General features: G+C 37.4%; 6 protein-coding genes and 1 long non-coding RNA gene across 11 annotated transcripts; 3 read left to right on the top strand and 4 right to left on the bottom strand.

Moving 5' to 3' along the window:
- The first annotated feature begins 18 nt into the window (after positions 1-18).
- Positions 19-9406, top strand: LOC105193044. 3 transcript variants are annotated; one of them, XM_011157367.3, is made up of 16 exons: positions 19-159; positions 233-367; positions 3193-3285; positions 3375-4334; positions 4643-5054; positions 5166-5632; positions 5696-5841; positions 5906-6165; positions 6229-6477; positions 6559-6741; positions 6821-6981; positions 7059-7308; positions 7393-7636; positions 7711-8087; positions 8174-8479; positions 8547-9406. In XM_011157367.3, the coding sequence occupies exons 2-16, from the start codon at positions 353-355 to the stop codon at positions 8903-8905; spliced, it is 4482 nt and encodes a 1493-aa protein (XP_011155669.2). In that variant the 5' UTR covers positions 19-159; positions 233-352; the 3' UTR covers positions 8906-9406. The 3 variants fall into 3 exon arrangements, with proteins under 3 accessions (XP_011155669.2, XP_011155668.2, XP_039302934.1); XM_011157366.3 differs by having other exon boundaries at positions 27-159; positions 3134-3285; XM_039447000.1 differs by lacking the exons at positions 19-159; positions 233-367 and adding an exon at positions 2170-2268 and having other exon boundaries at positions 3134-3285.
- LOC105193042 (RWD domain-containing protein 2A) lies at positions 183-2188 on the bottom strand. The gene is made up of 3 exons (XM_011157365.3): positions 1836-2188; positions 764-1216; positions 183-684 (listed from the first exon to the last, which is right to left on the bottom strand). The coding sequence occupies exons 1-3, from the start codon at positions 2028-2030 to the stop codon at positions 451-453; spliced, it is 882 nt and encodes a 293-aa protein (XP_011155667.2). The 5' UTR covers positions 2031-2188; the 3' UTR covers positions 183-450.
- On the bottom strand, positions 9378-11459 carry LOC105193040 (testis-specific serine/threonine-protein kinase 1). 3 transcript variants are annotated; one of them, XM_011157362.3, is made up of 5 exons: positions 11238-11459; positions 10845-11148; positions 10012-10571; positions 9625-9714; positions 9378-9555 (listed from the first exon to the last, which is right to left on the bottom strand). In XM_011157362.3, the coding sequence occupies exons 1-5, from the start codon at positions 11340-11342 to the stop codon at positions 9517-9519; spliced, it is 1098 nt and encodes a 365-aa protein (XP_011155664.1). In that variant the 5' UTR covers positions 11343-11459; the 3' UTR covers positions 9378-9516. The 3 variants fall into 3 exon arrangements, 2 of the variants coding, with proteins under 2 accessions (XP_011155664.1, XP_011155663.1); XR_005574351.1 differs by having other exon boundaries at positions 9497-9555; positions 9625-10571; XM_011157361.3 differs by having other exon boundaries at positions 9451-10571.
- On the top strand, positions 11337-11755 carry LOC120357171. Its single transcript, XR_005574352.1, has 2 exons — positions 11337-11479; positions 11598-11755. It is a non-coding gene; the product is annotated as an uncharacterized LOC120357171 (long non-coding RNA).
- Positions 11679-13869, bottom strand: LOC105193041 (histone acetyltransferase type B catalytic subunit). Its single transcript, XM_011157364.3, has 7 exons — positions 13690-13869; positions 13379-13614; positions 12997-13256; positions 12732-12888; positions 12428-12642; positions 12207-12358; positions 11679-12122 (listed from the first exon to the last, which is right to left on the bottom strand). Exons 2-7 carry the CDS (start codon positions 13525-13527, stop codon positions 11814-11816), a joined length of 1242 nt encoding a protein of 413 aa, XP_011155666.1. The 5' UTR covers positions 13528-13614; positions 13690-13869; the 3' UTR covers positions 11679-11813.
- A 2078-nt stretch (positions 13870-15947) lies between these two features.
- LOC105193038 (cilia- and flagella-associated protein 57) lies at positions 15948-22708 on the top strand. The gene is made up of 6 exons (XM_011157359.3): positions 15948-17397; positions 17480-17693; positions 17764-18139; positions 18551-20063; positions 20141-20314; positions 20652-22708. Exons 3-6 carry the CDS (start codon positions 17940-17942, stop codon positions 22416-22418), a joined length of 3654 nt encoding a protein of 1217 aa, XP_011155661.1. The 5' UTR covers positions 15948-17397; positions 17480-17693; positions 17764-17939; the 3' UTR covers positions 22419-22708.
- LOC105193039 (very-long-chain enoyl-CoA reductase) lies at positions 22490-24405 on the bottom strand. Its single transcript, XM_011157360.3, has 5 exons — positions 24264-24405; positions 24131-24178; positions 23634-23941; positions 23124-23533; positions 22490-23009 (listed from the first exon to the last, which is right to left on the bottom strand). Exons 1-5 carry the CDS (start codon positions 24267-24269, stop codon positions 22882-22884), a joined length of 900 nt encoding a protein of 299 aa, XP_011155662.1. The 5' UTR covers positions 24270-24405; the 3' UTR covers positions 22490-22881.

Here is a 24405-nt window from a genome sequence, read left to right as displayed (position 1 = left end):
GCTCAAGAGTCTATCTTCGTGTGAATATGATACAAGAGCTTCTCCTGATTTTCACGTTAATATGTGTGACACAGTGCGGATGCTCCCCTTCTTATTCATCAGACAACTTATACGCGATACTTGATCGTACGACAGAATACTTCAAAAATCTCAGTAATGGTAAAATATTTATTTTTTTTTACCTGGATAAAAAAAAATCATCTTTATTCAATGAAACATTCGGCATTTTTAGCGTACGATGTATTAAATAGTGATACGTCGAATAATATTAACAATGAAATTGCGAAATATATGAACGATACGACCGAAGCGATCTTTCGGGATAGCAAGCGTGAAAAGAGGGGCCTGCAGAATGAGCCTCATAAAGGTAAGAAAAATATGTTTTCTATACACACTTGTGCAAAACTCTTGTGAGAAATTAAAAAAAATTAGAGAAGTTTTTATACAACATTAATCTGATAATTTGCTAGATTTTCCTTCTAATCCAAAAAGTTCCTTGAATGCATGCTGGCAATCGTGATCAGCTAGGTACTTGAGAAGTTGACCCATATCGTTGTGACGCTCGGTAGTGGGAAAGGAGACTTCTTGGAAGTCCGTAAACTTGCGCATGTCGTCCACATTGTTGCAATCTTCCTCTTTTTCTAATAACTTTATTAATATTCTGTGCCAATTCATAGTTCGAATCTGCGAAAGAATTATGTCAACATGAAATGTTCTCATTACATTAAATATTGAGATATAGAAAGATTATTATTGATGTTACCTTTTGCCAGCAGTAGTCGCAGTCTTCCAGAGTTCCCTCCATGCAAATTATTCCCGGTTTACCGGCTAAGCAAAATCCCGTGATGGAGTTCTCCTTCGCCAGATTAGCTACGTCCCGTCGTTTGAACTTGCTGTATATGTGATGACTATAGATCCAATATCTGGCGAATATCACCGCGGTCCGATCCCCCGTGCCGCTTTTATTCACGTTGCCGTCCTTAATCGCTTGGTTACACACCTTTGAAGCCTCGAGATAAGAATCGGCGTTGTCCTGTAGCCACGATATCAACGTGTAGATGCAAGGCTCGCCCGCCTCCTGAGCCTTGACAACGACCGAGAGTTCTTTATTCAGCAGGCACTGCTGCGTTCTGTCCAAACAGGAGCCTCTCGCGTATACCTCGGGTTGCTCTTTCGGGTAATTAGTCGGTAAGTTTATCAACAGCTCGATGCTCTCCTAGTACACAGAAAAAAAAACATTCTTATCTTAAAAATATATTTGTTTTCAAAATGTTAAATATTGAAATGAGATTAAACAGACTTGATTACATGAAGAATTTTGTATAGTCTCATTAAGAAAAATATATTCTCATTATTCAGTAACAACTTTCATGAATTAAAAGAAAAAAAAATTAAAAATAACAATATCTGAAAGCTAAGAATTAGAATTTTTAAAACTATTCTGATAACAATCACACTGTGCTCTTTAGATGACTATTATGATATTAAAATGAAAATATTTTGAAATTAAAGATTATTAATTAAGCAAAGACGAATGTCGTACTTAAGAGTATTAAATTCTTTGAAGAAGATTAAATTATATAAGCAAGATTATCGTCATCGTCTCAACAAAAAATTATACTCTATAATTTCTTATATATAGGAAAAAGTGATTGTTAAATAAAGAATATATTAGTTTTAATTTGATACAAATATTTGGTATCGTTTCTTCTGTGTGACAACAAGCAACAAGTTAGGGACAATTCGTTGATATATGTAAAAGAAAAATTTGGAGAGCATGGCAGTGAGCAGTCAAGGACAACATTGTGTTACGTTACAAATAAATGTTGTATTACACCGTTCAACGGGATGGCGACCGCGTATTCCAGCCACCGCGGTGGGTCCCGGTCGGGGCGCTCAATGTACTCGTTGATGTCAGCCAAAACCCCATGGTCCGCCACGGTCAGCTCGGTTGGGTAGACAGACTGCAGTGCCTGCAGCTCGTTCACCTGCGCCGTCAGATTTTCCATCACCTCCTCCGGAGCGTACATGCGACCTTGAATGATGACACATGCGACAGGAAGACGAATTAATCCGCGTCTTCGCTATGCTCGGTCTCCGACGATGGTTGAGTTGGCCGAATCGACGATAACGCGAAATCGCGTCTGGCGTGTATCGTCTAGACGTTGAGGTTATCGAGAGATCAGCTGATGTTGACATTTCGTTATGCGTTCCGCGTAGGAAATCTCACTACGCGGTTGCATTTTAAAATCGGAGCATTCGGAGCAGGTCACCTCGCGTACTTTTTTATCTTTGTTATACGTCTCGCTATACTTTTTCATTCATTAATTTAATTGTTTTAAGACTTTGTTTATAATCGTTCATTAATTTATTTAATTTTTTATCGTGAATTAAAACTATCTCAAAGAAAAGGTGTTTAAAATGGAGTCCCAAAATATTCAGGAATTAAATTCAAACAGTATAAAATAATTTTTATGAGATTGCACAAGTTTTTAAATGTGGAGATGCTCATTTATAAAATACCTTAAAATAATTTTAGAACTTATATTACAAATACATATTAAATATTAAAAAATATATATTTCAATATTTTGAAAAATATATTTTTCAATATTTAATAGGCAATATTAAACAATTAAATTTAATTTAGGAAAATGGGTAATATTAAATACGTTATAGGGAAATTTTAGAAAATAATAAATTATATTATATATAAATTTTGGAAAAAAATCACTATGTTATAGATAGATAAAAAGGGCAATATTAAAAAATTACTTTTGTATTTTATTTATTGTTTTAGAGAAAAAAATATCATTCTTTTATAATAAGAAAAAAAAATTTATCATGCAGATTCCCAGGGAAAATTTTTCTAAGAATTTTTTATATACTTTTTTTAGAATTTTTTAGAATTTCTGAATAATTTTCTTAGACGTGTGAAAGATTCTAAAAAAGAGGTAAACTTTTTGAATATTTCTGAGCATTTTCTGAAAAAAAAGTTTCAATTTGTATAAAAATTATGAGAAAAATTTTTACCAGGAATATCAAACGTATATAAATGATACATATATATACATACTTACGAAGTGAATTTTATGAGTTTGATTGCAATTTTGATTTTTGACTTAATTCACAGGTAAGTATGTGCTACAAGATTTCAAAGAGATTTTATCTCTGGATTTGCCGGACTTCCAGGATACGGTCTTCTTCTCCATACAAGATGAATACCGATTGCTCTGGTTTGTAGTTGCCGTCAATTCCTCAGATATTCTACTTTTTCAATTGATTGTACGTCGTGATCATCTACATTTTATTTTATATCAAAATGATAGAAAAAAAGAAAACATTTTACCTTGGTAAATCTGTATTTTTTTTAGGATGACAAAGCCTATCTTGTCAGCACATATTCACAACCCAATGGAAAACGAATAATCGTAAACAGTTATAGCGCTGGTACGCTTATAGTTGTGCAGAAGGACACCGATGGAATCATCATTCTGCACTTTGGCAAGAACGAAAACGGAAGATACGAGTTTCAGTTTAAGCAAGAGTTCGAAATCCCCGGGGTGATGCACATGAATATGTGGTTTGGAGTAAATCAGCTCTATTTGGGAATTGCTTCGGAAACGAGAATATTCATCTACGTCTGGCTTGGAGAGAACTTTGATAAGATTGACACCTTGCATTTCGGAGCGAGGAAACTCTTGCCCTTCCAGAACAAGAGTTTTATGCACATCGTCGTCGTGGGATCGTTTACGAGGATACTCCGGTTTTCTGTGCGTTCTAACAGATTCGTAGAGATGCAGAAGTTACATGATGCCAATGACGTCACTTCGTTTTATTTTAAAGAGGGTCATTTTGAGGAGCGTTTCCTCGTTCTGGCCGGTAACGAGTCCACGATTTTATACAAGGAGATGTACGGCCGCTTTGTGCCGTTTCAAAGAATAGCTCCAGCGAGGCACATTCATTCGCTGACGATAGGAAACATCGTCATCCTGCTTCCGGTGGAACAGAACACCGCGGGAATTTATCAATATAACGGATGGAGATTTCAAGGGTTACCTAAAAAATTAACAAACATTCAACAGATTCGTTCTATTCGCTCGTACGATGAGGACATGCTGGTGACGCAGAATCAGGCCGGCGAATGGAAGTTTTGGAGCCCTACTTGGAATCCTTTCCTTATGATAAAAACGTGGAAATCTATACAGGAGGAAATAGCCGCTTGGTGTTCTGAGATCAAGCAAAAGGCGACTCAGAGAACCTTGGAAAAGCTTCCGGATTTAAAGAACGTTGTGATGTCGAACGCGCATATCGGTCGACTACGTATGCAGAACGTAAGACGTTGTCTCTCAATCTTCTCTAGTTTAATCCTGAAATGCTCGTATTTTTCTTACGTTACTACCCACATAATTAAGAAACACTTTTTTACACTTTTTTATGTCTATAGATGCAAGATGTTGGAATAGCTGAACTATTATTATTTTAATGTAAAAAATCTTATTAAATGTTATTTTAACTTATCAAAATTTACTAATAAAAACTGTACTAAACTTACGTGAAAATTCATCTAAGTAACATTTTTAGTTAATAAAAAATAGTATTTTATATCAATTATTAAAAATCTGGATTTGATTGTCATTAGATAAATGGTTATAATGCAGAGGAATTAATCCGCTTGACGGAGCAGTACAAGAGTTTAATCGCCAAATTGAATTTGATAAGCAGCCTTTTGGCACAAAGGACAAAAGACGTTGAAAAGTCTGAGCACGTGATCTTGCATGGCAAAAAGATCACGGTCAAGTGTAAAACGAATTGTCACGTTCATCGTATAATTACGGACGATGGAATTAAACTTGCTGCTAAATATGTGGACTCGGAATTTAATGAGATCCTGGAGTTCAAAAAATTGAAAGTAAAGACGATAAACAACTGGAAATGCCCTATTCCTAAATTTAAGATAGAAGATATATACGTCAAGGAATCTATTAACGGGATACTAATGCGAGAACTGCAAGAGGAAACTTTGAAAGTTTCGGGAAACCAAGTAATTTCAGGTAATGTAATGCACCGTGTTGACTTCTTTTTTATTATATTTGATATATTTTGTATTCTATTTAAATTATATTGAATAAATATTGAATTATATAATTGTATTCTGGTTTTAGGTGTACACATCTTCACCAACTTACACGCGACAAACGTCTCGATTCCGTTAGATATTGCAACAACAAGGACTAAGCAAACAGTGTACATGAAAGAAGCGGAAGTAAAAGATTTATATCTAAAAAATGATGAATTCCTTTTGCCATTAAACGGTCCTGCCACTGTAATGGGCGGTTCGATAACCGCTGCGAAAGTGAGATTTACGGGACTAGTCGATATATCAGGCAGAATAAAAGGCAAAGGAAGCGAAATGATAAAACCTGAAATGAACGTGAAACAGATTTCCACACCGTTGACATTGCTCAACGATCGCTTCCTGCGGAACGTGACAGTTAGAAACTTCGTCAAAGCTGAGGATATCGTCAGACCTCGTCAGAGCTCTGGACTATCGATGAAAAAGATCTTAGAGAATAGCGTACCGCTAGATTCTAATGTGCCAGTGCATTTGATATTATCCAGCAACAAAACGGTATTTATTTTAAAATCCAGATCATTGACGATTTTGAATTTATATTTACATCTTTAATTTCAGGAATGGACCAACGTGACTTTGTCGGACTTTGTAACGAATTGGATAACGAAGAATTCTGCTAAAACTATCGTTATTTCTGGTACAAAATACACAAATAATAATGTCACTTTATCAAGTGTTGCTTATGAAAATCTTCCTACTCCAAAGTATGTACATTGCTTTACGGAACAGGTACAATATTCTATATTCTCTAAAAATGAATGTTTGTAGATTGACGATTCCCGTATGCGCCGCGGAAGTTATCGCCCCGGAAATTAAAACCTCATCAATAAAAATGGGTGACATAATTGTAAAAAATTTAAACGTTTCGCACATCCTTGGAGCTCATAACTTGAATACGACTATCTTCGATGCGGCATCAGCTCTCGGTTCGGCTTTGCATGACATCGACTTTTCAGCGAAGCGATTCACAGGTCATGTTTACGTGGAGAATATATCAGCGTCAAAAATCAAGGGAATAAATCTAAAAGGTAAAAATAATTGAAATTGATCCAAGTCTTCGTACTATACTTATAAATATCTAAATTATGCAGATTTGAAAACTGAAATGAACAAGTGGACAGGCATAAACTATATCAAAGGACCAGTAAATGTCGCGAAGCTCGTCGTTAATAATCTCGAAACGCCAGCCTTCTTCAATCTTTCTTTACCTACGAGAGTAAAGAACGTCATTATAAAAGGGGACTGCATCATCGGAAAAATCAATAACGTAAATATACAACCTTTTATGGAAAATGTGCTAAAGGTGGACGACCCGATATCTTTAGGACATATAACATTTGGTAAGCTTAAATTTAATGTTTCCCTATTAATTTGAAATGAGTAAGAATGCAACGCATTTATTTAAAAAAATTGTTTTGCAGCTCGTGGTTTCAAGTCGAACAACGTATATGCTTCCCAATCGACATTAAAACTTTCGCAATTAGATACACCTCTTAATTTGGGTTCAAAACATATTTCTGGAACTTTAATCACAGATGCAATAAATGTGCCTCAGACTTTCGGTTATGTCGCGAGTGATGCGCCGTCGACATTTATAATACAAGGTACACAATAATGGAATCAACATTAGTTACATTTTATGGCGAAAGGATTTTAAACGATGTATAAATATTTTTATTTTAGGATCAGCCAGATTTTTAAAGGAACCAGCGGTACAAAATATAAAGGATATGAATTTGAAACAATTATCTGAGAATTTATGGATGGCAAATGAGGATACAGTTTTATCTGGTAATAATATGAACTTTAAAAACATAACTCTGAAAGGAAACATCGCGTTAATGGTAAGAATATCAACAAAACAAAGGATTTATTTACTTAAAAAAGATAATGTTGACTAAGAATTTAATCATTGTTTCAGAATCCTAATAATACATTGCATATAGGAATGTGGATGAACAAGAAGTGCTCGTTTTTAAGCAAAATGGAACAACAGCATATTAAAGTACGAGCAAACTTTACGAATGTTGAGGTGTCTAATATAAATGCAAAGAACAATTCAATCATTCAGTCTTCGGACTTGAATTTGAACAATTTGTTGACTAATTCCTTGATGAGAGACACGGCGCAAACTATAAATGCTGCGTGGCACTTTGAAGAATTATATATAAGTAGGGCAATTTTAATAGAGAACAATATTATTTTTCTCGAATGTTAAAAGAAGACTCGTTAATTATATCTTTTATTTAACTTAGATAATATGACTTGGGATGGTAAATTTAATGGCATCGACTTAAACACGGATATCGTTAGGCGTGATGCAAAACAGAACATTGTCACTGGAAAGAAAACTATACATAGTTTAACAACTAAAAATCTCACGGCATTGAATATAGACTTTTTGAATTTTACTAAACAAGCTGTAACTCAAAAATGCCATAAACCATTTACAATTAAAGGTCAAAAAAGCTTTAACAATATCACTTTAAACAATTTGAGGTAATTGATATTTCTGCTGAAGCACTATTCTTATTAAATCAATTCTTGTTAAGAATTTGATTTTTTCTCCTTAGCGTCAAAGGTACAATTATGGGTCGCAACATCGAAGACGCGTTACTGAAGTTCGGAAACCAAACGCTGTTTGGCATCAAAAAGATACAAGGTCGACTTAACGCGCCAACTCTCATTATTGATGGCACTGTGAATGACGTAAATCTAACGGAATTAATAAACACGCAACTGAAGAAACGTAAAGCGGTGCAGACAATAGAAAGTAAAGTGGATTTCAGAAATAATTTTGAAGTTTTCGGAAATATCACAATCAATGGACTTTACGAAAGGGTGGATTTAGTAAATATTACAAATTCTAGTCAAAATAAAATAGATGTCATGTTGAACAAAATGACGGATATCGTAGCATTGACAGAAAGCATAACAACTGCATTGCAAAGTGAGTTACATATTTAGATCGCTAAATGGCGTTCAAGTATCAATAATATTAATTCGTAAAAGTATTATTAATCATTTTGTATGCAGATCGAGCTATTTATGTGAGCAAGTTTGAAGCGGTGGACGAGGATGCGTTACAAATCGCTTCTGATATTTCGGACACAGAGGATGTGAAGCACATGAATCTCAACAGCACTTGTCTTTGCGAGTCAGGAAATATTTCCTCGTTTTGTAACGGTACAAAGTTACTGGACTTTGTCGATGGTATAAACACCAGCTTTATAATGAAAAAAATGATACCGCTGGATGATGCTGCGTTTGCAGTATTAGTGTCAACAGATTTCGTATCGATTTATTCATTAACTGATGCGGAACAACTAGTTCATCAGTTAGGTAAGTCTCGCAAAGAAATATCATTTTAGCAGTGAAGATCCTAACATTACGAAATAATGTGTTACAGGATTATACGTGCCTGATATACTTGAAGTGTTTACTGAACCAATTGATCATTCATTGTGGATTTTTTTGCGATTGCTCGAGGAAACCTTAATATTGCGTTATCAGGCGTGGAATAAACTCGCTCAGTATGTTCTGCCAGGCTCAGATTCATTTGTAATCAGTAAGACGCCGAATGGTCAGCATCTGCTGATACGATCCGATGGTATGTGGAATCTCGGAGGACTCTTCCGTCCCGAGCACATTTTTAAAATAACTTTAGAGGGGCAAATAGAGACCTTCGCTGTCGGTATTGACTATTATGTCAAAGCGACGACAGAAAACAGCACGACTGTATTAAAAGCACGATATGTGAGTAACTAGTGCGCAAAAAGATATTCTTTAGCAATTCAAACGTGGAGATTATGTTTTCTGAGAATCTTGAAGTGAAGGATGCTGAAGACTGCTCTTTAGAATTATGTTGCAGCCTCTCTATAAATTCAACATTCGTTTCAAGGACCATGTTATATTGAATCGTTCTCGGGTCGTTCGCAGTTCCTGATTTGTTCGAGTTATAATAGATTTCTACGTATCTGCAGCGAGTCTGCAGCTCGCTATCATCTAACTTGTCGATTTTGTAACAATCCTCGAACGAATCATAGTTTTCCTCAGTGATGCCACTTATCATGATGTAAATGTATGTTGCATAAATTTTTGTAAAAACTATGCATGTGCCTAAACATATTAGACGAATGTTTATTTAAACTCAGAAAACGTATATATACGTATATATATTTATAAATATTTATTTTTTTATAAATCATATATATTTATTGTTCTTATTTGTAGCATCTTGAAATTAAAAATAACGAAAAAAAAATTTGTAAATATTTGTTAATTGCGCAAAAAATATATTGAACTGTAATGCATCAAATTATTTCTAATTTATTATAACAAATGCTAGCATAACACAGATCAGGGAGAGCCAATTTAAGTCAAACTTCGGCTTTCATAACCGTAGTAGAAATTGTCCCCTGAGAAAAAGATAAATATTTTGCCGTTTAACATTACCTTCATATGTAATTAATTGTAATGACACATACTTTTGTGGCGACTTTGAGGACTGTTATCCCTTCCCTTTCGTAGCTTTTTCGCTCGTCAGTCTTTTTTGTCTCCTCGACTATGTGCTGTCTCTGAAAATCGATCACTCGTAATTTTGCGACATCACTTGCGCATATGCATCTTTAATTATTAAGTTTGGTCTACGAAACGTAAGAAAATATCAACATGTTCGACGCAAACCCGCAAGTTTATTTTGGCTAGGCTCGCAATCGAATGTGCGACAAGATGCGTATGTAAATTAAGTGAATGATCAGCAGCGTTTTACGCATCATGAGTACGACGTATGATGGAAATGACGCTAAGAGGCACTTGGACTTATAAAGAATGCTTAGGAGCAACGATTGTACGATTGGGCTATCTGCCCGTACCGGTTCCCTCCTCGTAAATTTCTCCTCGTGTCTCTTGCGCTCTTCTATCGCGTTGTTGAGCGCGGTCTGCTCCGCAGATGTGAGCACCACGAGGCGCGGATCCATGGCGATCCAGTCGCTCTGCACGATCTGATCCGTATGCCAACGCCTAGACACGTCTGGCTCGAGCAGATTGGTTACGAGCTTCTTTACGCGATCGGTTATATTGTCCGTTACTTTGCTGCGGAATTTCCATTTGCGCGTTATCTGCAGCTCGTAAAGACGCTTTACGTTAGTCTCGTCGAACGGCATGGCCTTGTTTAACAATATGTATAGGATCACGCCCATCGACCATATGTCTGACACCTTCGGATTGTACGGGTAACCGCGCAAGATCTCTGGCGCCGCGTACGACAACGAACCGCAGTACGTGTCGCTCAGAACGCGCTTGCCACGATTGTCGAGTATATAACGAGCGAAACCGAAATCTGCCAGTTTGACGTTGTAATTTGACGTGATGAGAACGTTCTCACACTTGATATCGCGATGCGCTATTTCCATCTCGTGTAGATACTGGAGACCTGAAAAATAAAAATGCGCAATAAAAAAAGAATATAAACGCGTTGTTATAAGGTGTATTCAGTTTTTACAGGCCTAGCTCATCGATCACAATTATATTTTATGCATTCGTAATTGATTTCTTCCCATATAGCACAGAAGGCTCCAGAAATATTGTTGCAACATTGCTACAACGTTGTAATATCGCTGCAACGTTGCAACAATACTGTTGCAAGTTTTGTGCTGTATGGGTTCAATTAATTAACAATTTTTTCGAAATAGAAGTAACGCGATACCTAAGGTAAGCTGCCGAAACCATACGCGGGCCTGATTCTCTCCCACAGCGCCGTTCTTCAGTATAAAATCAAAAAGATCGCCATTTTCGGCGAAGCGCATGAATATGAAGTACTTGGTGCGCCTCTGGAAAATGCTGTGAACGTGCACGACGTGCGGATGATTCAGCTTCACCAGAATGTCTAGCTCGCGCGGCAGGAATTTTCGGACAAAGTCTTTCGGCGCGCTCGCGGTATCGATTATCTTGCAGGCCAGGACGCTGTTCTTCTCCCCATCTTGCTCTGGTTTATATTCGGCTAGAAACACCTATCGATAAACGAAAAACAATTAGAAGATTAACGTTATTTAAAATGTCTCTGAAAGAAATAACACAGGTTTTTAATGAGAATACAGACTTTTGCGTAATAACCTTCGCCGAGCTTTTGCAGCAACTTGTACCCCCGATCTAGCAATGTGGCTTCCTCGGATGGCGACTGGAGATGCGACTCGAGATGCGACATGAGATTCGTAGGACAGCAAACGGCATTCTATTAGCCACGTTACCATAATTTGTAATGAGCCGTTCTCACTTTGCTCGATGATTTGATACAGATCGCATCGTGAATAATTCGACGCTACAGAATTTCCATTCGATAAGGTAAATTTCGAAGACCTTTATTGCGCTGTTTCTTTTCTTTATTGACGACGATGACGAATTTTATACTAAAAATTTTGAAGAATCCGCATATTGACGGTTATTTAACCATTTTGACTAGACGGAAGATGACACAGGTGCAAATAATTGCGAGCCGAGCATAGCCGTGTCTATCGAGGTAACAATCGAAAACAATTGAATATCACGAGAAATAGAAAAGCAAGACAAATTTTAATGAACAAAAACATCTGTACACAAATATAAAACGTTGGAAATTAATATTTCGTTTTCACAGTTTAAAAATTTCTTAATTAATGCGTATTCAATTTCACACATTTCACAGCTCAGAGGAATCGTATTCCAATCGCTTGATGACCATCTTGTATTCCTCTTCCAAGAACCGATATTCCTTTTCCAGTATTTCTTTACGTTGCTCATCGGACGGCAGACCATTACCATTCGTATATGTGCTTTTATCCGCAGCATTCTTCAAAGCGCGTTCTATTTTTAGCTCCTCGTTCTGTTTTCTCTTAAACGGTATATTCAGTCTTTTCTTCACGTCTATTCTGTACGCCCGATATTCATCCGCGTTCGCAACATTCGTCGCCTGCAATCTTAGGATCTCATACACTATGCGAGCCTGCTTCTGTGAACAAAATATTTAGAAAGTAAAATAGATGGAAACCGGAAATAACAGTGGTAATGAGATACAAATCGTTAATATGTTCACCTTGTTAATTTTAAATTTATTCTTAGCTTCAAGGATCATTTCATTGTCAAAGCCTTTCTGCAAACGATTCGGCGAAAAACTGGACAATGAGCTGCAGTTTAAGGCATCTACATAGTTTCGCAGCCGTTGAAACACATCGGACGGACTCTCCACTGTAAATATAGGTTCATTAAGAAACAATTATCAACGCGCGATGTTTTCGTCGACTATTATTCCGTTACCTGTTATATCCTTAACATCACGCCTGCCAATGTATTCGCGATAAATCGCTTGCAGCAAATGTTTGCCAAGACCTATCCTTTGAAACGGTGGAAAAATTAAAAACTGCGCAATACGCGGCCGAATATGCTGCGGATAAGCATAATATCGATACACTGTGGCAAAACCAATCGTCGCATATCGAGTATTACCCATAGGTGTCGTATATTTTTCGAATCTATTTTGGGAAAGTAAACGTTTAATGAAGATCACATGTATTATATACAATTATTTGATTTAGGTAACGCAATATTGAATCATACTTACAGATTAAAATACTGCCATTGTTCATCATCGAGATCAATAAAAAGAGCTGCATCTATGTACCAAAGAAGGAATGTTTGAATCCTCTGATGATACTCCCTATATCCTTTGTAACTCATATCTGCCTTGTAGACTACAAATTGCCTCGTGGTGCCTTTATCTATGTACAAATATACAATAAAAAAATGCAAAAAAATACAACATACATAGTTGTAGTTTTAGAATTGTTATGTGTGTGTAAAAATAGAAATCAGAAAATATTAGATACCATCGATTGAAAAAGAGTGCATCAATTCTCCATGTGGTATAAATGTATCATCCTTGGCAAGTGCTTTGGTAAAACTGGCCAAGCTGCAGTGAGCGTCAGGGGCCAGCCATGGGGCAATCTTTGTCAATACCTCATCGGGTTCAACTCCTTCATGTTCCCCATTCACTTTTTCTGTATATTTCATTCCCAAATATGTTTCCAAGCAACCGGCCGAGTAGAACAGTTGTACTTTCAGATCCAGATAACCAAATATCATTTCCCTACAGGGAATAAAGAGAATAAGAATGACAATATTTAAAAATATAGATAAACGTGTACTTTTGTATATTTTAATTAATAAGAAGCATGACTTTGAATAAATTAATGAATTACAGTAACAAACCTGTCTCCGAACACCTGGTGAGTCATCTCTGGCTTGAAAGCAGCCTTCTCCGAGTGCAAATCGTCGAGATTACGGATTAACCTGAGCTCCAGGGCTTCGTTACCGTCAGTCACGAGCTTCTTCAGACGCGCTGTCATAGAATCCTCCATTTTTCTCAAGGAAAGAAATCAACGAGAGAATAATACGCGTGTGATCGTAAAGATTCCTTAACGTTTTTTTTTTATTCCAGCGAAGACCTTGGAAACGGGGATCGACATAGGTTAGACCGCCACAAGGAAACAATGCAGACTCCGACGCAAAGGGACAATTACCTGGTGTTGATGAATGCGATTGAATTAGCCGATTACAACAGTTTATATTAATTTCTATCGCCCAAACGATTTGGCGCCAAAACACGGCGGTTTTGAGCGCAAAGTGATCTCCGAATGGAACCGTTCGTGGTCGCTTCCTGTTGCTTTCTCAGTCATCGACTAAGTACTATCAAAGATCGACACTCGACTCGGCAGTGCAGAGAGGACCTGAGAGGCGCCATGCCGGTCTTTTTTAGTTACTAGATTTATAAAAGGCCTGTTCGTGTTGCTGCCCTTTTTGAATTAATTTCTTTGTCGTCTCTCTCTTTCTTATGATCGAATATATATTTATCTCATCTCGAGTGCAAAAATTTTTGGGGATTTCAAGCAACTCGAACAGACCTAAAGTACCGCGATTCCACCATTGTGGCTCCAACATGCGGCACATTTAAAACGTGCATATGTATATCCACATAGCACGTAATATTACAGTGATATCATAACAATATCACTTTTTCATTGCAATATTATAACGAAATATATTAGAAATATCACTATGATATCATAGTAATATCAAAATGTCCGCGAAAATGTATCACAGTAATATTACTGTGATATTTCACAGTAGTAATATTACTGTGATATTATACAACCCCACGTAGCACATATTGATTTCAAATACGTTTTTAGAATGTATCCAAACGTTTTTGAAACCATAGTTTAAGAAACGTATTTTTTACGTTTCTTTTTAAATGTAGAAACGTAACAAATACGTATTCTGTTTAAACGTTTTTCAAAGGTTCTTTACGGTTATGAAACTGTGGATACGTTCAAAAAACGTATTTGAAACCAATACGATATTATAAAAAAAATTATACAATTTTTATCATGTATATTGTCAAGCATTTAAGCGGACCGTACCCATTGTTGGGTCTTTGAATTTGCGTGTAACTGCATTTATCCACTAACCTAAAAATGGCAGCAGTACGCAGATTCGCCCAGTTCACGGAACGGGCGAAATTTTTGAGTAAGTGCTACTTTACCAGTCAGAATGGCACTCTGGGGCCTGGGATCATTCTATATGATGGTGCAGCAGCCACAGAGGATGCGGTTAAGTCTCGTAAAGTTTGCTTTGATCGGCGCGATGACCGGCACCGCGACAAGTGCGAGTTATGCTTATCTCTCAGGATCAAGGAGACTTGAAAGAACATCGCCTTGGAGGGACACAGTTGGAGACTGCATTGCTCAAGCACAAGCCACCTGTCACTCCATCCTGGAAGGTATCCTAATGATCGTGAGCGATTGCATGTTGCTCCCGTTGTGTATATCTTGCATTGACGTAATCACACTTGTTTTATTTCAGATTACGTTCCCGCTGGATTCTACCGGTTTAAGTTTAAAACTTACATTATTCCAGTATCAGACATGCTTTTTTTGCTGTAAGGTGGGTAAAAGTTTGGAAATTGCAGCAGAATTTCTAATTGTATAATTAATCTCACCTCTCTTTTTTTTTTCATGCTTCAACATTTCTTTAATAGCAAAAGTCAATAATTCTATCTGTATTATAACAGAATAATACATACATATGATGTGCTAATCTGCTGAGTTAAAATCTAAATAGAATTATTTATACTTCAGGTCAGAGTGGTCTTGGATTACAGCACTATGATAGTATCGCTTCTCATCTCCTATCTATACAATATGTCTCACAAGAACAAGGAACAATTATTATCCAAGTATAGGCATGCATGACAAAAATGGCAAATTTAAATATGAGATCATAAACAAGTATTTCCTCATGTTTAATAAACAGCTTCCAAAAGACAAGTTAATAAACAATATTACATATGTAAAATCTGTTTGATATATACATGATTTGATAATTGCACATTTTATATCATTTTACTGGTTTTTCATGTTTAGCAAGGAACGTAATTGGAGGAAGTGGGCAGACGTGGTGTTCATTCACACTCTTTCGCTAAATATCTACAGAACAATCAATGAATCCTATAAGACGTTTAATTGGTTCTCGCAAGTGAGTGAATCTATAAAAAGCAGTGTGTTGCACAATATAATTAATTTTTCGATTATTTATTAATTACAATTAAGAATTTAGTTTTTGATTATGACAAACGGTTAAAATTTTTTAGTTGCTTTAAAATAAATCTTGGATATTAATTGATTAAAAATTATTTGCAATCTAGGTTGGCAAATGGGATGAGCATTTTCCAACGTGGGAGCGATTACTGATAGTAAACGTGGGTACAATGGTAATGTGATAAGGAAAAAACTTAAGAAGAGGTATCGTCTAAAAGACGATGTGCGACGAGGCAAATTACTGACTGTGAGGTATCAAGGCATGTGGCACTACATTCATGGGCGGTAGTAAGCCCGATTTGTTCGATCTCACAATGTATGGTATTTTGAAAAGTATCGAAGGCTGTGATATTTTCCAAAACTTGCTGGCTCATACAAAGGTTAACATTTGATACAATACTGTGAGAGAGCAAATTGATGCACATTCTGATAACGCGAGTTTGAGTAGATAATGTATTGTTCTCACGTGTGTATAGTTATTTATTCACATAATAAATCGTACTCGTGAATATTACGATGTGGCTTAATAATATTGCTATAAGAGAAAATCTATGTAGATCAGTATACCAGTGAAATAAATCATTCAATGAACAATTTTAATCAAATATGTATGAAAATTAGATCTGAAATAAAAATATCAATACTTGCTCATTTTACAGGAAATTTTCAAACAAAAATTAGTGATCTACCTATTATATCTGAATTAAATAATCAGAGAAAAAAAGAATGGAAAAAAAGAATCTCTTGAGTTACAATTTATTATTTTCAAGTTTTATTACAAGATTTTTTTGAACAGTCATTTACTAGTAATTGCTCAGTGACTAGTGCAGACCCTACAATTTATATGCATAACAGTATAAATTATAAATTAAACTGTACAAGCTGATGAAACACAAGTGCAAAGCCTTTGTATTGAGCCTCTTGCATTTCATCGCCATTAGTAACGACAAAGACAAATGGCTTTGAGTCCGCTAAATTCGATGAAAAATATTTAGTATCTCTATAATGTATAACGTAGCATTAAATGATTACCTACATGTTTTAATTCATTAATTTACTGGACATAATCGAATGGCGAATTTTTCAAATCTTATATAATAAAAATTCAAAGTTTTTATTTAAAATAAAGTCAAAGCAATGACCTTGATAATTATTGCCCAAAAACATACTGAGATAGCTACATTATTTCCTCCCTGAAAACTACACAACTTTTCTGGCAACATATTTTTGAAAAAATATAAATTATCTCTCTAAAGACCATTTGTTTAGATAAAAATAAATCACCTTGCATTTTATATGTGTTTCTTCAAATATTTTTATATTATATGGCATGTAAAATAATAGAATTTTATTCTAAATTCCGGCGTTAATATTAAATTGTCGAAAGCGAACTTCTACATCCTAATTTAAATTCTTCACTGTTTCGTGACAAAATCAAATATCAATAAACAAATCCAATATATGATATAAACGAACTATCAACACAAGCATGGTACTAGCAATGCAATATCAAGAAAATAAGATACTTGCAGTCAGGTTTAGTCCGTATCAAAAAATTACTGGACCTATATTGCATGGACTGAAAAAATTAAGCATACAAGAGAAAGTAGTGATTCTCAACAGTATAAAAGAGTAAGTAGATTTCTTTCTCTCGCTCTCTATACATTATCATTTTTATATGAATTATATAAAGACAAACATTTATATATTGCAGTTACTTGTCCAAAACTGGATTCTAGTTGGTATGTAAATCCAAAAGAAGTAATACTTAATGCTAAAGAATCTCGACAAATAGCAATACAGTTTCCGAAAAAAGATTTTGCGTTATTGCAACGTTTGGAATTGTCGTCAGCGAGTTGATTTATCAGCGTGGATAATATTTATCGTTGCAAGTTGCAACCATGATGTAAAGAACATACATCATGAATGTATGTACGAGTTTTAGGATGCGTTACCTGGGAGATGTAAACAACTCTACGAATCTATTTATCTTTGCAGTGGCACTTCATCTGATTCGCACTTGAAAGTTTCGAAATGGAGTATGCGATTGCTCGTACATTAAAAAAGAAAAAAAGGAGAGAAATCGCGAAAAATGCAGTTGAGAGGGGAAACTGTTCAACTTAGATACGGGATAAAAATTGTCATTGACCCTTCGTAGAAAGACCTTGAGCGAGATGGCCGTGTCCCTGCAAACTCGCGTTTTCTATGGTCTGAAAACAGACATCGCCGGTAACGCTCATTACATCACAGATGCTGAGATTTTATATCCGGTTGGTAATACACTAGCGATTCACAACGTTCTTCAGTATCAGCAGAAGTTGATTCGATTACCCGACAAGTATCACGCAAACGTCATTTGTATCTCGCCTAACAAGTAAGTGAATTTGATGAAGTAACGTATTGAAAACGCACTTACCTGTAAAAAAATAGACTATGAAAACTAGCTCCTATATTAAATTAACTAAAGCGAATTTACATTTTTCTATTTTAATAAAAAAAAGAACAACGCACTCGGAAACAATTTGTTGAAAAACTAAAATATTAGTCCCATACGTTCAACTAAACATTAGGTTGAGTGAACAATTATTTAATTGCACAAAAAAGATACAGTTTATTTATATCAACCATTAAAATTTTTTAAGAATTAACTAAACTAACTTAACATTTAATTGAACGTATCGTCAGATTAAATATTTTAGTTTGACAAATTTTTCTTTCAGTAGATACATTTTAATTTTTCTTATTCTTATATAGACAATTCTAATTGAATAATCTATAATTTCAGAAAATATGTCGCTTTATCCGAAGTAGGAGATAAACCTATTATATCCGTTTACGATCTCAACTCTTTGAAGCGAAGGAAGTTGCTCGGTATACCTTTTGACTGTCCAGGAGTGACCAGGTTTACGTGTATGGGTTTCACTTTTGATAGTAAGAATCTAGTAGCGATCACCGGTGAACCCGATCAAACAATGCTCTTTTACAACTGGGAAAAGGGTAAAGTCGAGTCGACATTCAAGCTGGTCAATCCGCAAAATCCGTTGGCGATCGCTGATGTGTTGGCCTGCAATCCGTCGGACGCGACGGTGGTGGCGGTTGGCGGCGTTTATACCTTCAAATTTCTCACCGTTTCCGAGACGGTATGGCGTCCATACGGTTTCGCCAAGGCGGAGAACCTTTTGGTCTGTTCGATGGCCTGGCTGGACGGCGACAGACTGATGGTTGGCACTATGGATGGCCGCATGCTCTATTTGGAGAATGGTGACCTTAAAAACATTTACAGAATGACCGACACGGTGTCGATGAATCTCAAGATTCGCGAGGAATACGTCATGCCTGGCGCTGTTACTTCGCAGATAGCAATGAGCACCAATGAAGATATTACTTGGCAACAGAACGTGGCCTGCTTGGTCGCATTTCCACGTGGATTCGCTTACGCGCACGGCATGGGAACAGTGATATTCTTCGAAAAAGAAGGGAAACACAAGTACACGAAGAGGAACATCTATGTAATTCCGGAACGAGTGATGAGAGACGACGATCCAGATCTCTACAGGATCAACACGATTAACGTGAATCCCAGTTTTGATAGACTGATCATCACTACTGGGTGGTCCCAGTTGTATTACGCGACGCTGTGGGGTCCAAATCTGCAGATGGACCCGGAGCCGCAGAAACTGAAGATCATGGGCCAACCGTTGCATCATGGTCCCATCAATGGCCTCAGCATGTGCGCGTGGAAGCCGGTTTTCATGACGTGCGGCGAACTCGATCGTAGCATCCGACTGTGGGACTTTGAGACTGAAAATCTCATCATGCTGAAGCAATATAACGAAGACATATTCAGCGTTGCATTGCATCCGATGGGACTGTTCTGTCTGATCGGCTTCACCGACAAACTACGCTTCATGACCATCCTGATCGACAATCTATTGCCGATGCACGAGATTGCCATCAGGAATTGCAGAACAGTTAGCTTCAGTTACAACGGTCATCTATTCGCCGCGGTCAACGGCAACATCGTGCAGGTGTACACCACCATCGGCTTCTACAATCCTTTTATTCTCAAGGGACACACGGGCAAGGTGAAGGCCCTCCTCTGGTCGCAAACAGACTTGAAAATGTTGAGCATGGGCGCGGAAGGTGCTATATACGAATGGGACATGACCACCGGCACACGATCCAGCGAGTTTATCTGGAAGGGTGTCGCCTTGCGCGACATTGCACTCTCGTCGGACACGTCGTACATTTACTGCATCGCCCTTGATGACATAATACGCGAAATCAAGGAGAATGTGGTATATCTTGATATATGTTACTTTTGAAACTAAGCAATTTATTTTTGAAATTAGATATTCTATTCGTTTATTATTAGGTAACACGAGAGTTCCGACTGCCCGGCAAAGAAATGCAGCAAATGATCATGGGGAAAGACGATCTGACGTTGTTCATAACTTCTTCCAATGGTATTATCATCTCATTGAAAAGTCCGCTTCAAACTCCAATAGAATCAACAGACTTTCATATACATTGCGTTGATATCACGCAGGTATCTCTTTCCTCTTCGATATAATGAGAATAAATCAAAATATACATTTAATTAACCTGGGAATAATCAGCTGGAGTGTTTGTTTTTTTTTACAGCAACAAAAAATGTACAATAATTTTTGTTACTAAAAATCCACTCCTATTTTCATTTCTTCTTATTAAAAAAAACATAAGTATAAATTTATATATATGATTTCAAATAAATTATAAAACAGATCATTTATGCGAAAAAACTGGGTGACTGTTCTCGGGTTTAGCTATATACATAATTGATTAAAGATCTAAGTTGTTTTCTTCTATTGTTTTGTTTTCTTCTTATTCCCTTCGTTTCGTTTTAGATCGCGCTCTCTTACAACGAAAATTGCCTAATCTCGGTTGCGAAGGACGGCAGTTTGTGCATCTGGAAGCTGTATTCTTTCGAAGGAAAGGTCCTGAAGATGAGCAGAGATCTGCCGTACACGAAAGAGGTGTTGATCGGTAAAGATGACTTGGAGGAAAAGATACACAGCATCAAGAATCTAACGGTGAGACTGAGAGAAATGGAAACCGAGCACGCGTATAAATTGCGGCAGATCGACGTTCAACACGACGACATATTGCGCAATGTGCATCAAGGCTATTGCGAAGCCATCAAGGAACTTCGGGATAAGATTGAGAAGCTTCAGGAGGATCATGTAACCGAGATCAATAATATGAACGTGAACATTATGAAGATGAAGGCGGTTCATGAAGATGCGATGCAGCAAATGGAAAATAATTACGAGGTCAAGTTAATCACGGAGTATGACAAGTATAAGGCGTTCGAGGAACGTACCAATGCCATGCGAGAGAAATACGAGATACAATTGAAGAATCTTGAAAAACGCGATGCGGAAGAGTTGCAGAAAACCGTGACTAAATACGAAGCGTTGCTTCACGAGAAGAAGGTGCAGTTGGAAGAAACGTCCGACGAGATGACGCACAAAGAGCGCGTTCACCAGCGTCTGATGGCGCAGATAGAGGACGACGCGGATCATGAGATTCTCGAGATACGCACGAAGTACGAGAACTTCCTGTACGAGGAAAGGCAGATCAATTTGAAGCTGAAGGGAGAGGCCGGAGTGATGCGAAATAAATTTATGGCTAGTCAGCGAGACGTGGACGATTTGAAGAGGCAAGTGCATCGGGTGCAAGGCGAATACGCGCAGTTTCAGAAAAATATACAGGATCTCGAGAAGCAGATAACGGATCTGAAGAAGGAAATTGTCGAGAGGAACACCATTATTCAGAACAAGGAGCAACAAATATATGATATGAAGCGGACGAATCAGGAATTGGAGAAGTTCAAGTTCGTGTTGAATTTCAAAATTGAGGAGCTGAAGAATCAGATAGGACCGAGGGATCAGGAAATACAGGAACTGAAGGACAGCATTCGGGACATGGAGGTGGAGCTCATGAATCTGCACACGGCCAACGAGAACTTGGAGCTGCAGCTACACGAGGTGCGAGATAAATTGTGCACTGCGCGCCAAGAGAACGACCGCGAAACGAACAAGAATAAAAACTGTCAGCAGCTGTTACGGAAAATTCGCGTTGACATTCTCAACGCTTCGGAACTCGTGCAGGAGCCGAACGCTTTGAAAACGGCAGTGACCAATTTGTATCATAAGTACAGTGCGGACGACGAAGTCCTGCGTAGTCGAAAAGAGGACATGGACGCACAGTGCGAATTTATTAGGCAGAGAGATCATCTGGAGAGGACCATCGCGTCTCTAAAAAAGCAGCTGTCCCGGGACACGTCTACCGGTGATAAAAATTTAAAAATGACGGAGGAGAACAGTATGCTCATCGTGGAATTAAACGCACTGAGGGAAGAGTTGAAGGAGGCACGAGGACACATCTTACGTATGGAGAGTCTGCTAGGATTAACACAAAAAGACGTGCGACCCGCGGAAGCAAGAAAAATCCTGGAGCAAGCATATTGCGGATACAAGGAGCTACAAGAAAAATACACGAGGCAAATGCAGGAATATCAGCAGGTTATTTTAGCATTAAAGGAAGATATCAAACGACTATTGAACAAAGTTCCTTGTGAAGAAATGGAAAAAGAAAAGACATCGTCTTGAGTAAGTTTGTATAATATTTGATCTTAGTTTTCTCAGGAGTTTTTACAGATTTAAACACTGTCAAATTTTAATGATAAATTAATATTTCAGCATATTTTTTTACACATAGTAAAAATAATTTTGTGTATACTTATGTTCTTTCTATACTGTAATTATATATGTATGTATATATTTGTTTATTCAAAGGTATAAGAGCGCAATACATTACAGCGCTATACTCATAATATATTTTAACATAAGCAAAAAAACCCCATCCTAATATTAGTATAAAAATAAAAAATTCAAATGCGTGTATCTTTTGTTATTTTACGAATTTCATTATTGTGACATTGCTGTTCGTCGCTTGCGACCTAACTGCCTAAATATATCCATTAATTAATCTTAACATTTCTTTTAAAAATAAGAGCAACAAAACAAAATTAATATAATATTGTAATATTATGTTAGTTTGTAAATAAATAATTTAAAGAATGAATGGAATGATAGCTTTACGATTTTTCGGATAATGTGAGAACTCCTTCTTATACGCCCTGTGCTTGCCCAGTGCCCACACGGTCATTTGGTAAGCGCCGGCGAGCGTAAACAGACCAGCTGAAAATTAAAATATAAGGTTCATTACACAATCAATCGCGTTTCGTTTGCATTCAATGTTAAAGGTCGTGCGCTCGCATTTAAAAATAACGTTTTAGTAACATGTAAACGCACCTGGAAGACACGACGTCATTACGGTGAAAGCGAGCCAGCTGCCTATTTCATACGTGTAATTGGGACAGGAGACGAGATTGAAGAGCACGGTGAAAGGATTGCCGGTTGGCATCGGGACCTTCCTCATCGTGGTACCCGGTGGTCTCAGATTCCTCAGAGCTAAATGAATGCTCAAATTGCCCAATTCGCACAGCGCGAATGTCGCGGCGCCAATGTAAACTTGAAGCGCACATGGAGCCGTGTACAGCGGATGGTTCGTGTGATATGCCACGTACATGGCAAATAGCCAGTAGTAGGAGCAATTTTTAAATAAGTTACGTAACGGCATCGTCGCGTGGCTGAAACGGTGGACGAACACTGTTTCCAAGAGACGTTTCGCATAATGCACAGTCCAGGCAACTGCCGCCCAACTAAAAGAGAAAGAAAATTACTTGTGCAGAGTGCCACAGATAAAATACAGATTGTAATTTTATAAACAAAATAAAACTGATTAAGCAGAATCTGACTTACTTAGCTACATAGTGGAAATTAGTGTCCACGTTTCCATAAAACACCCAGGGACGCTGGTATAGCCAGAGGTACACCACTAGAGGTCCCGCATACTCTATCAGGAACACAGTCTTCCAACCGATCTGAGGACCGAGATCCTTGTAATACAACTTTCCACCTGTCTTCAGTGATAGAGATTTAATCGTCTCAGAGTCAGCCAATGACTTCCCCTTAGCCTCTGACTTCAGGCTCTGCCTTGCGACATATGGTGCCTTTTTCAATTTATACAATTGCTGCTTCACCTCCCCAATTGTGGTGTTCGGGGTTACCTGCAACGAGGACACATATACATATACATGTCGCGTAACGGAAATCATTCACAGATGTTAAATAAAACAAATTTCTCATTTCTCCTCCAAAGATGACAAGTCAAATCTCAAATTATTATTTTTCAATCAAATTCCAATTAAATATTCTTGATTTCGCGGGGCTCGTTAATCGTTGTTGCCTTCACTCACGTTTACGTTGGCTATCGGCTTCGAGGATTTCGCCGACAGGACTTCGATCTGAAAGTAGAAAAAAAGAAGAATGATGAGTATGTGCGTCACGCTAAGGTCGAAGATCTTTCACGATCCCGCGTATTCTTTTTACCTCCATTTTTGTTGGGTACGTCGAACTCTCGCGTGGAAAGCACCGTTCTTCCGTACCGCGGTCGTAATCACACTCTCGAATACCTCGCCACTCCGTTGCTCCCGGCTCCCGATCATCTTATCCGAGGTGGCGCCGCGCTCAT

This window comes from Solenopsis invicta, chromosome 3 (assembly GCF_016802725.1).
Source record: "Solenopsis invicta isolate M01_SB chromosome 3, UNIL_Sinv_3.0, whole genome shotgun sequence".
Taxonomy (NCBI): Eukaryota; Metazoa; Arthropoda; class Insecta; order Hymenoptera; family Formicidae; genus Solenopsis; species Solenopsis invicta.
The sequence above is the reverse complement of the archived record's forward strand: the minus strand, read 5'-3'. Positions and strand labels throughout refer to the sequence as shown.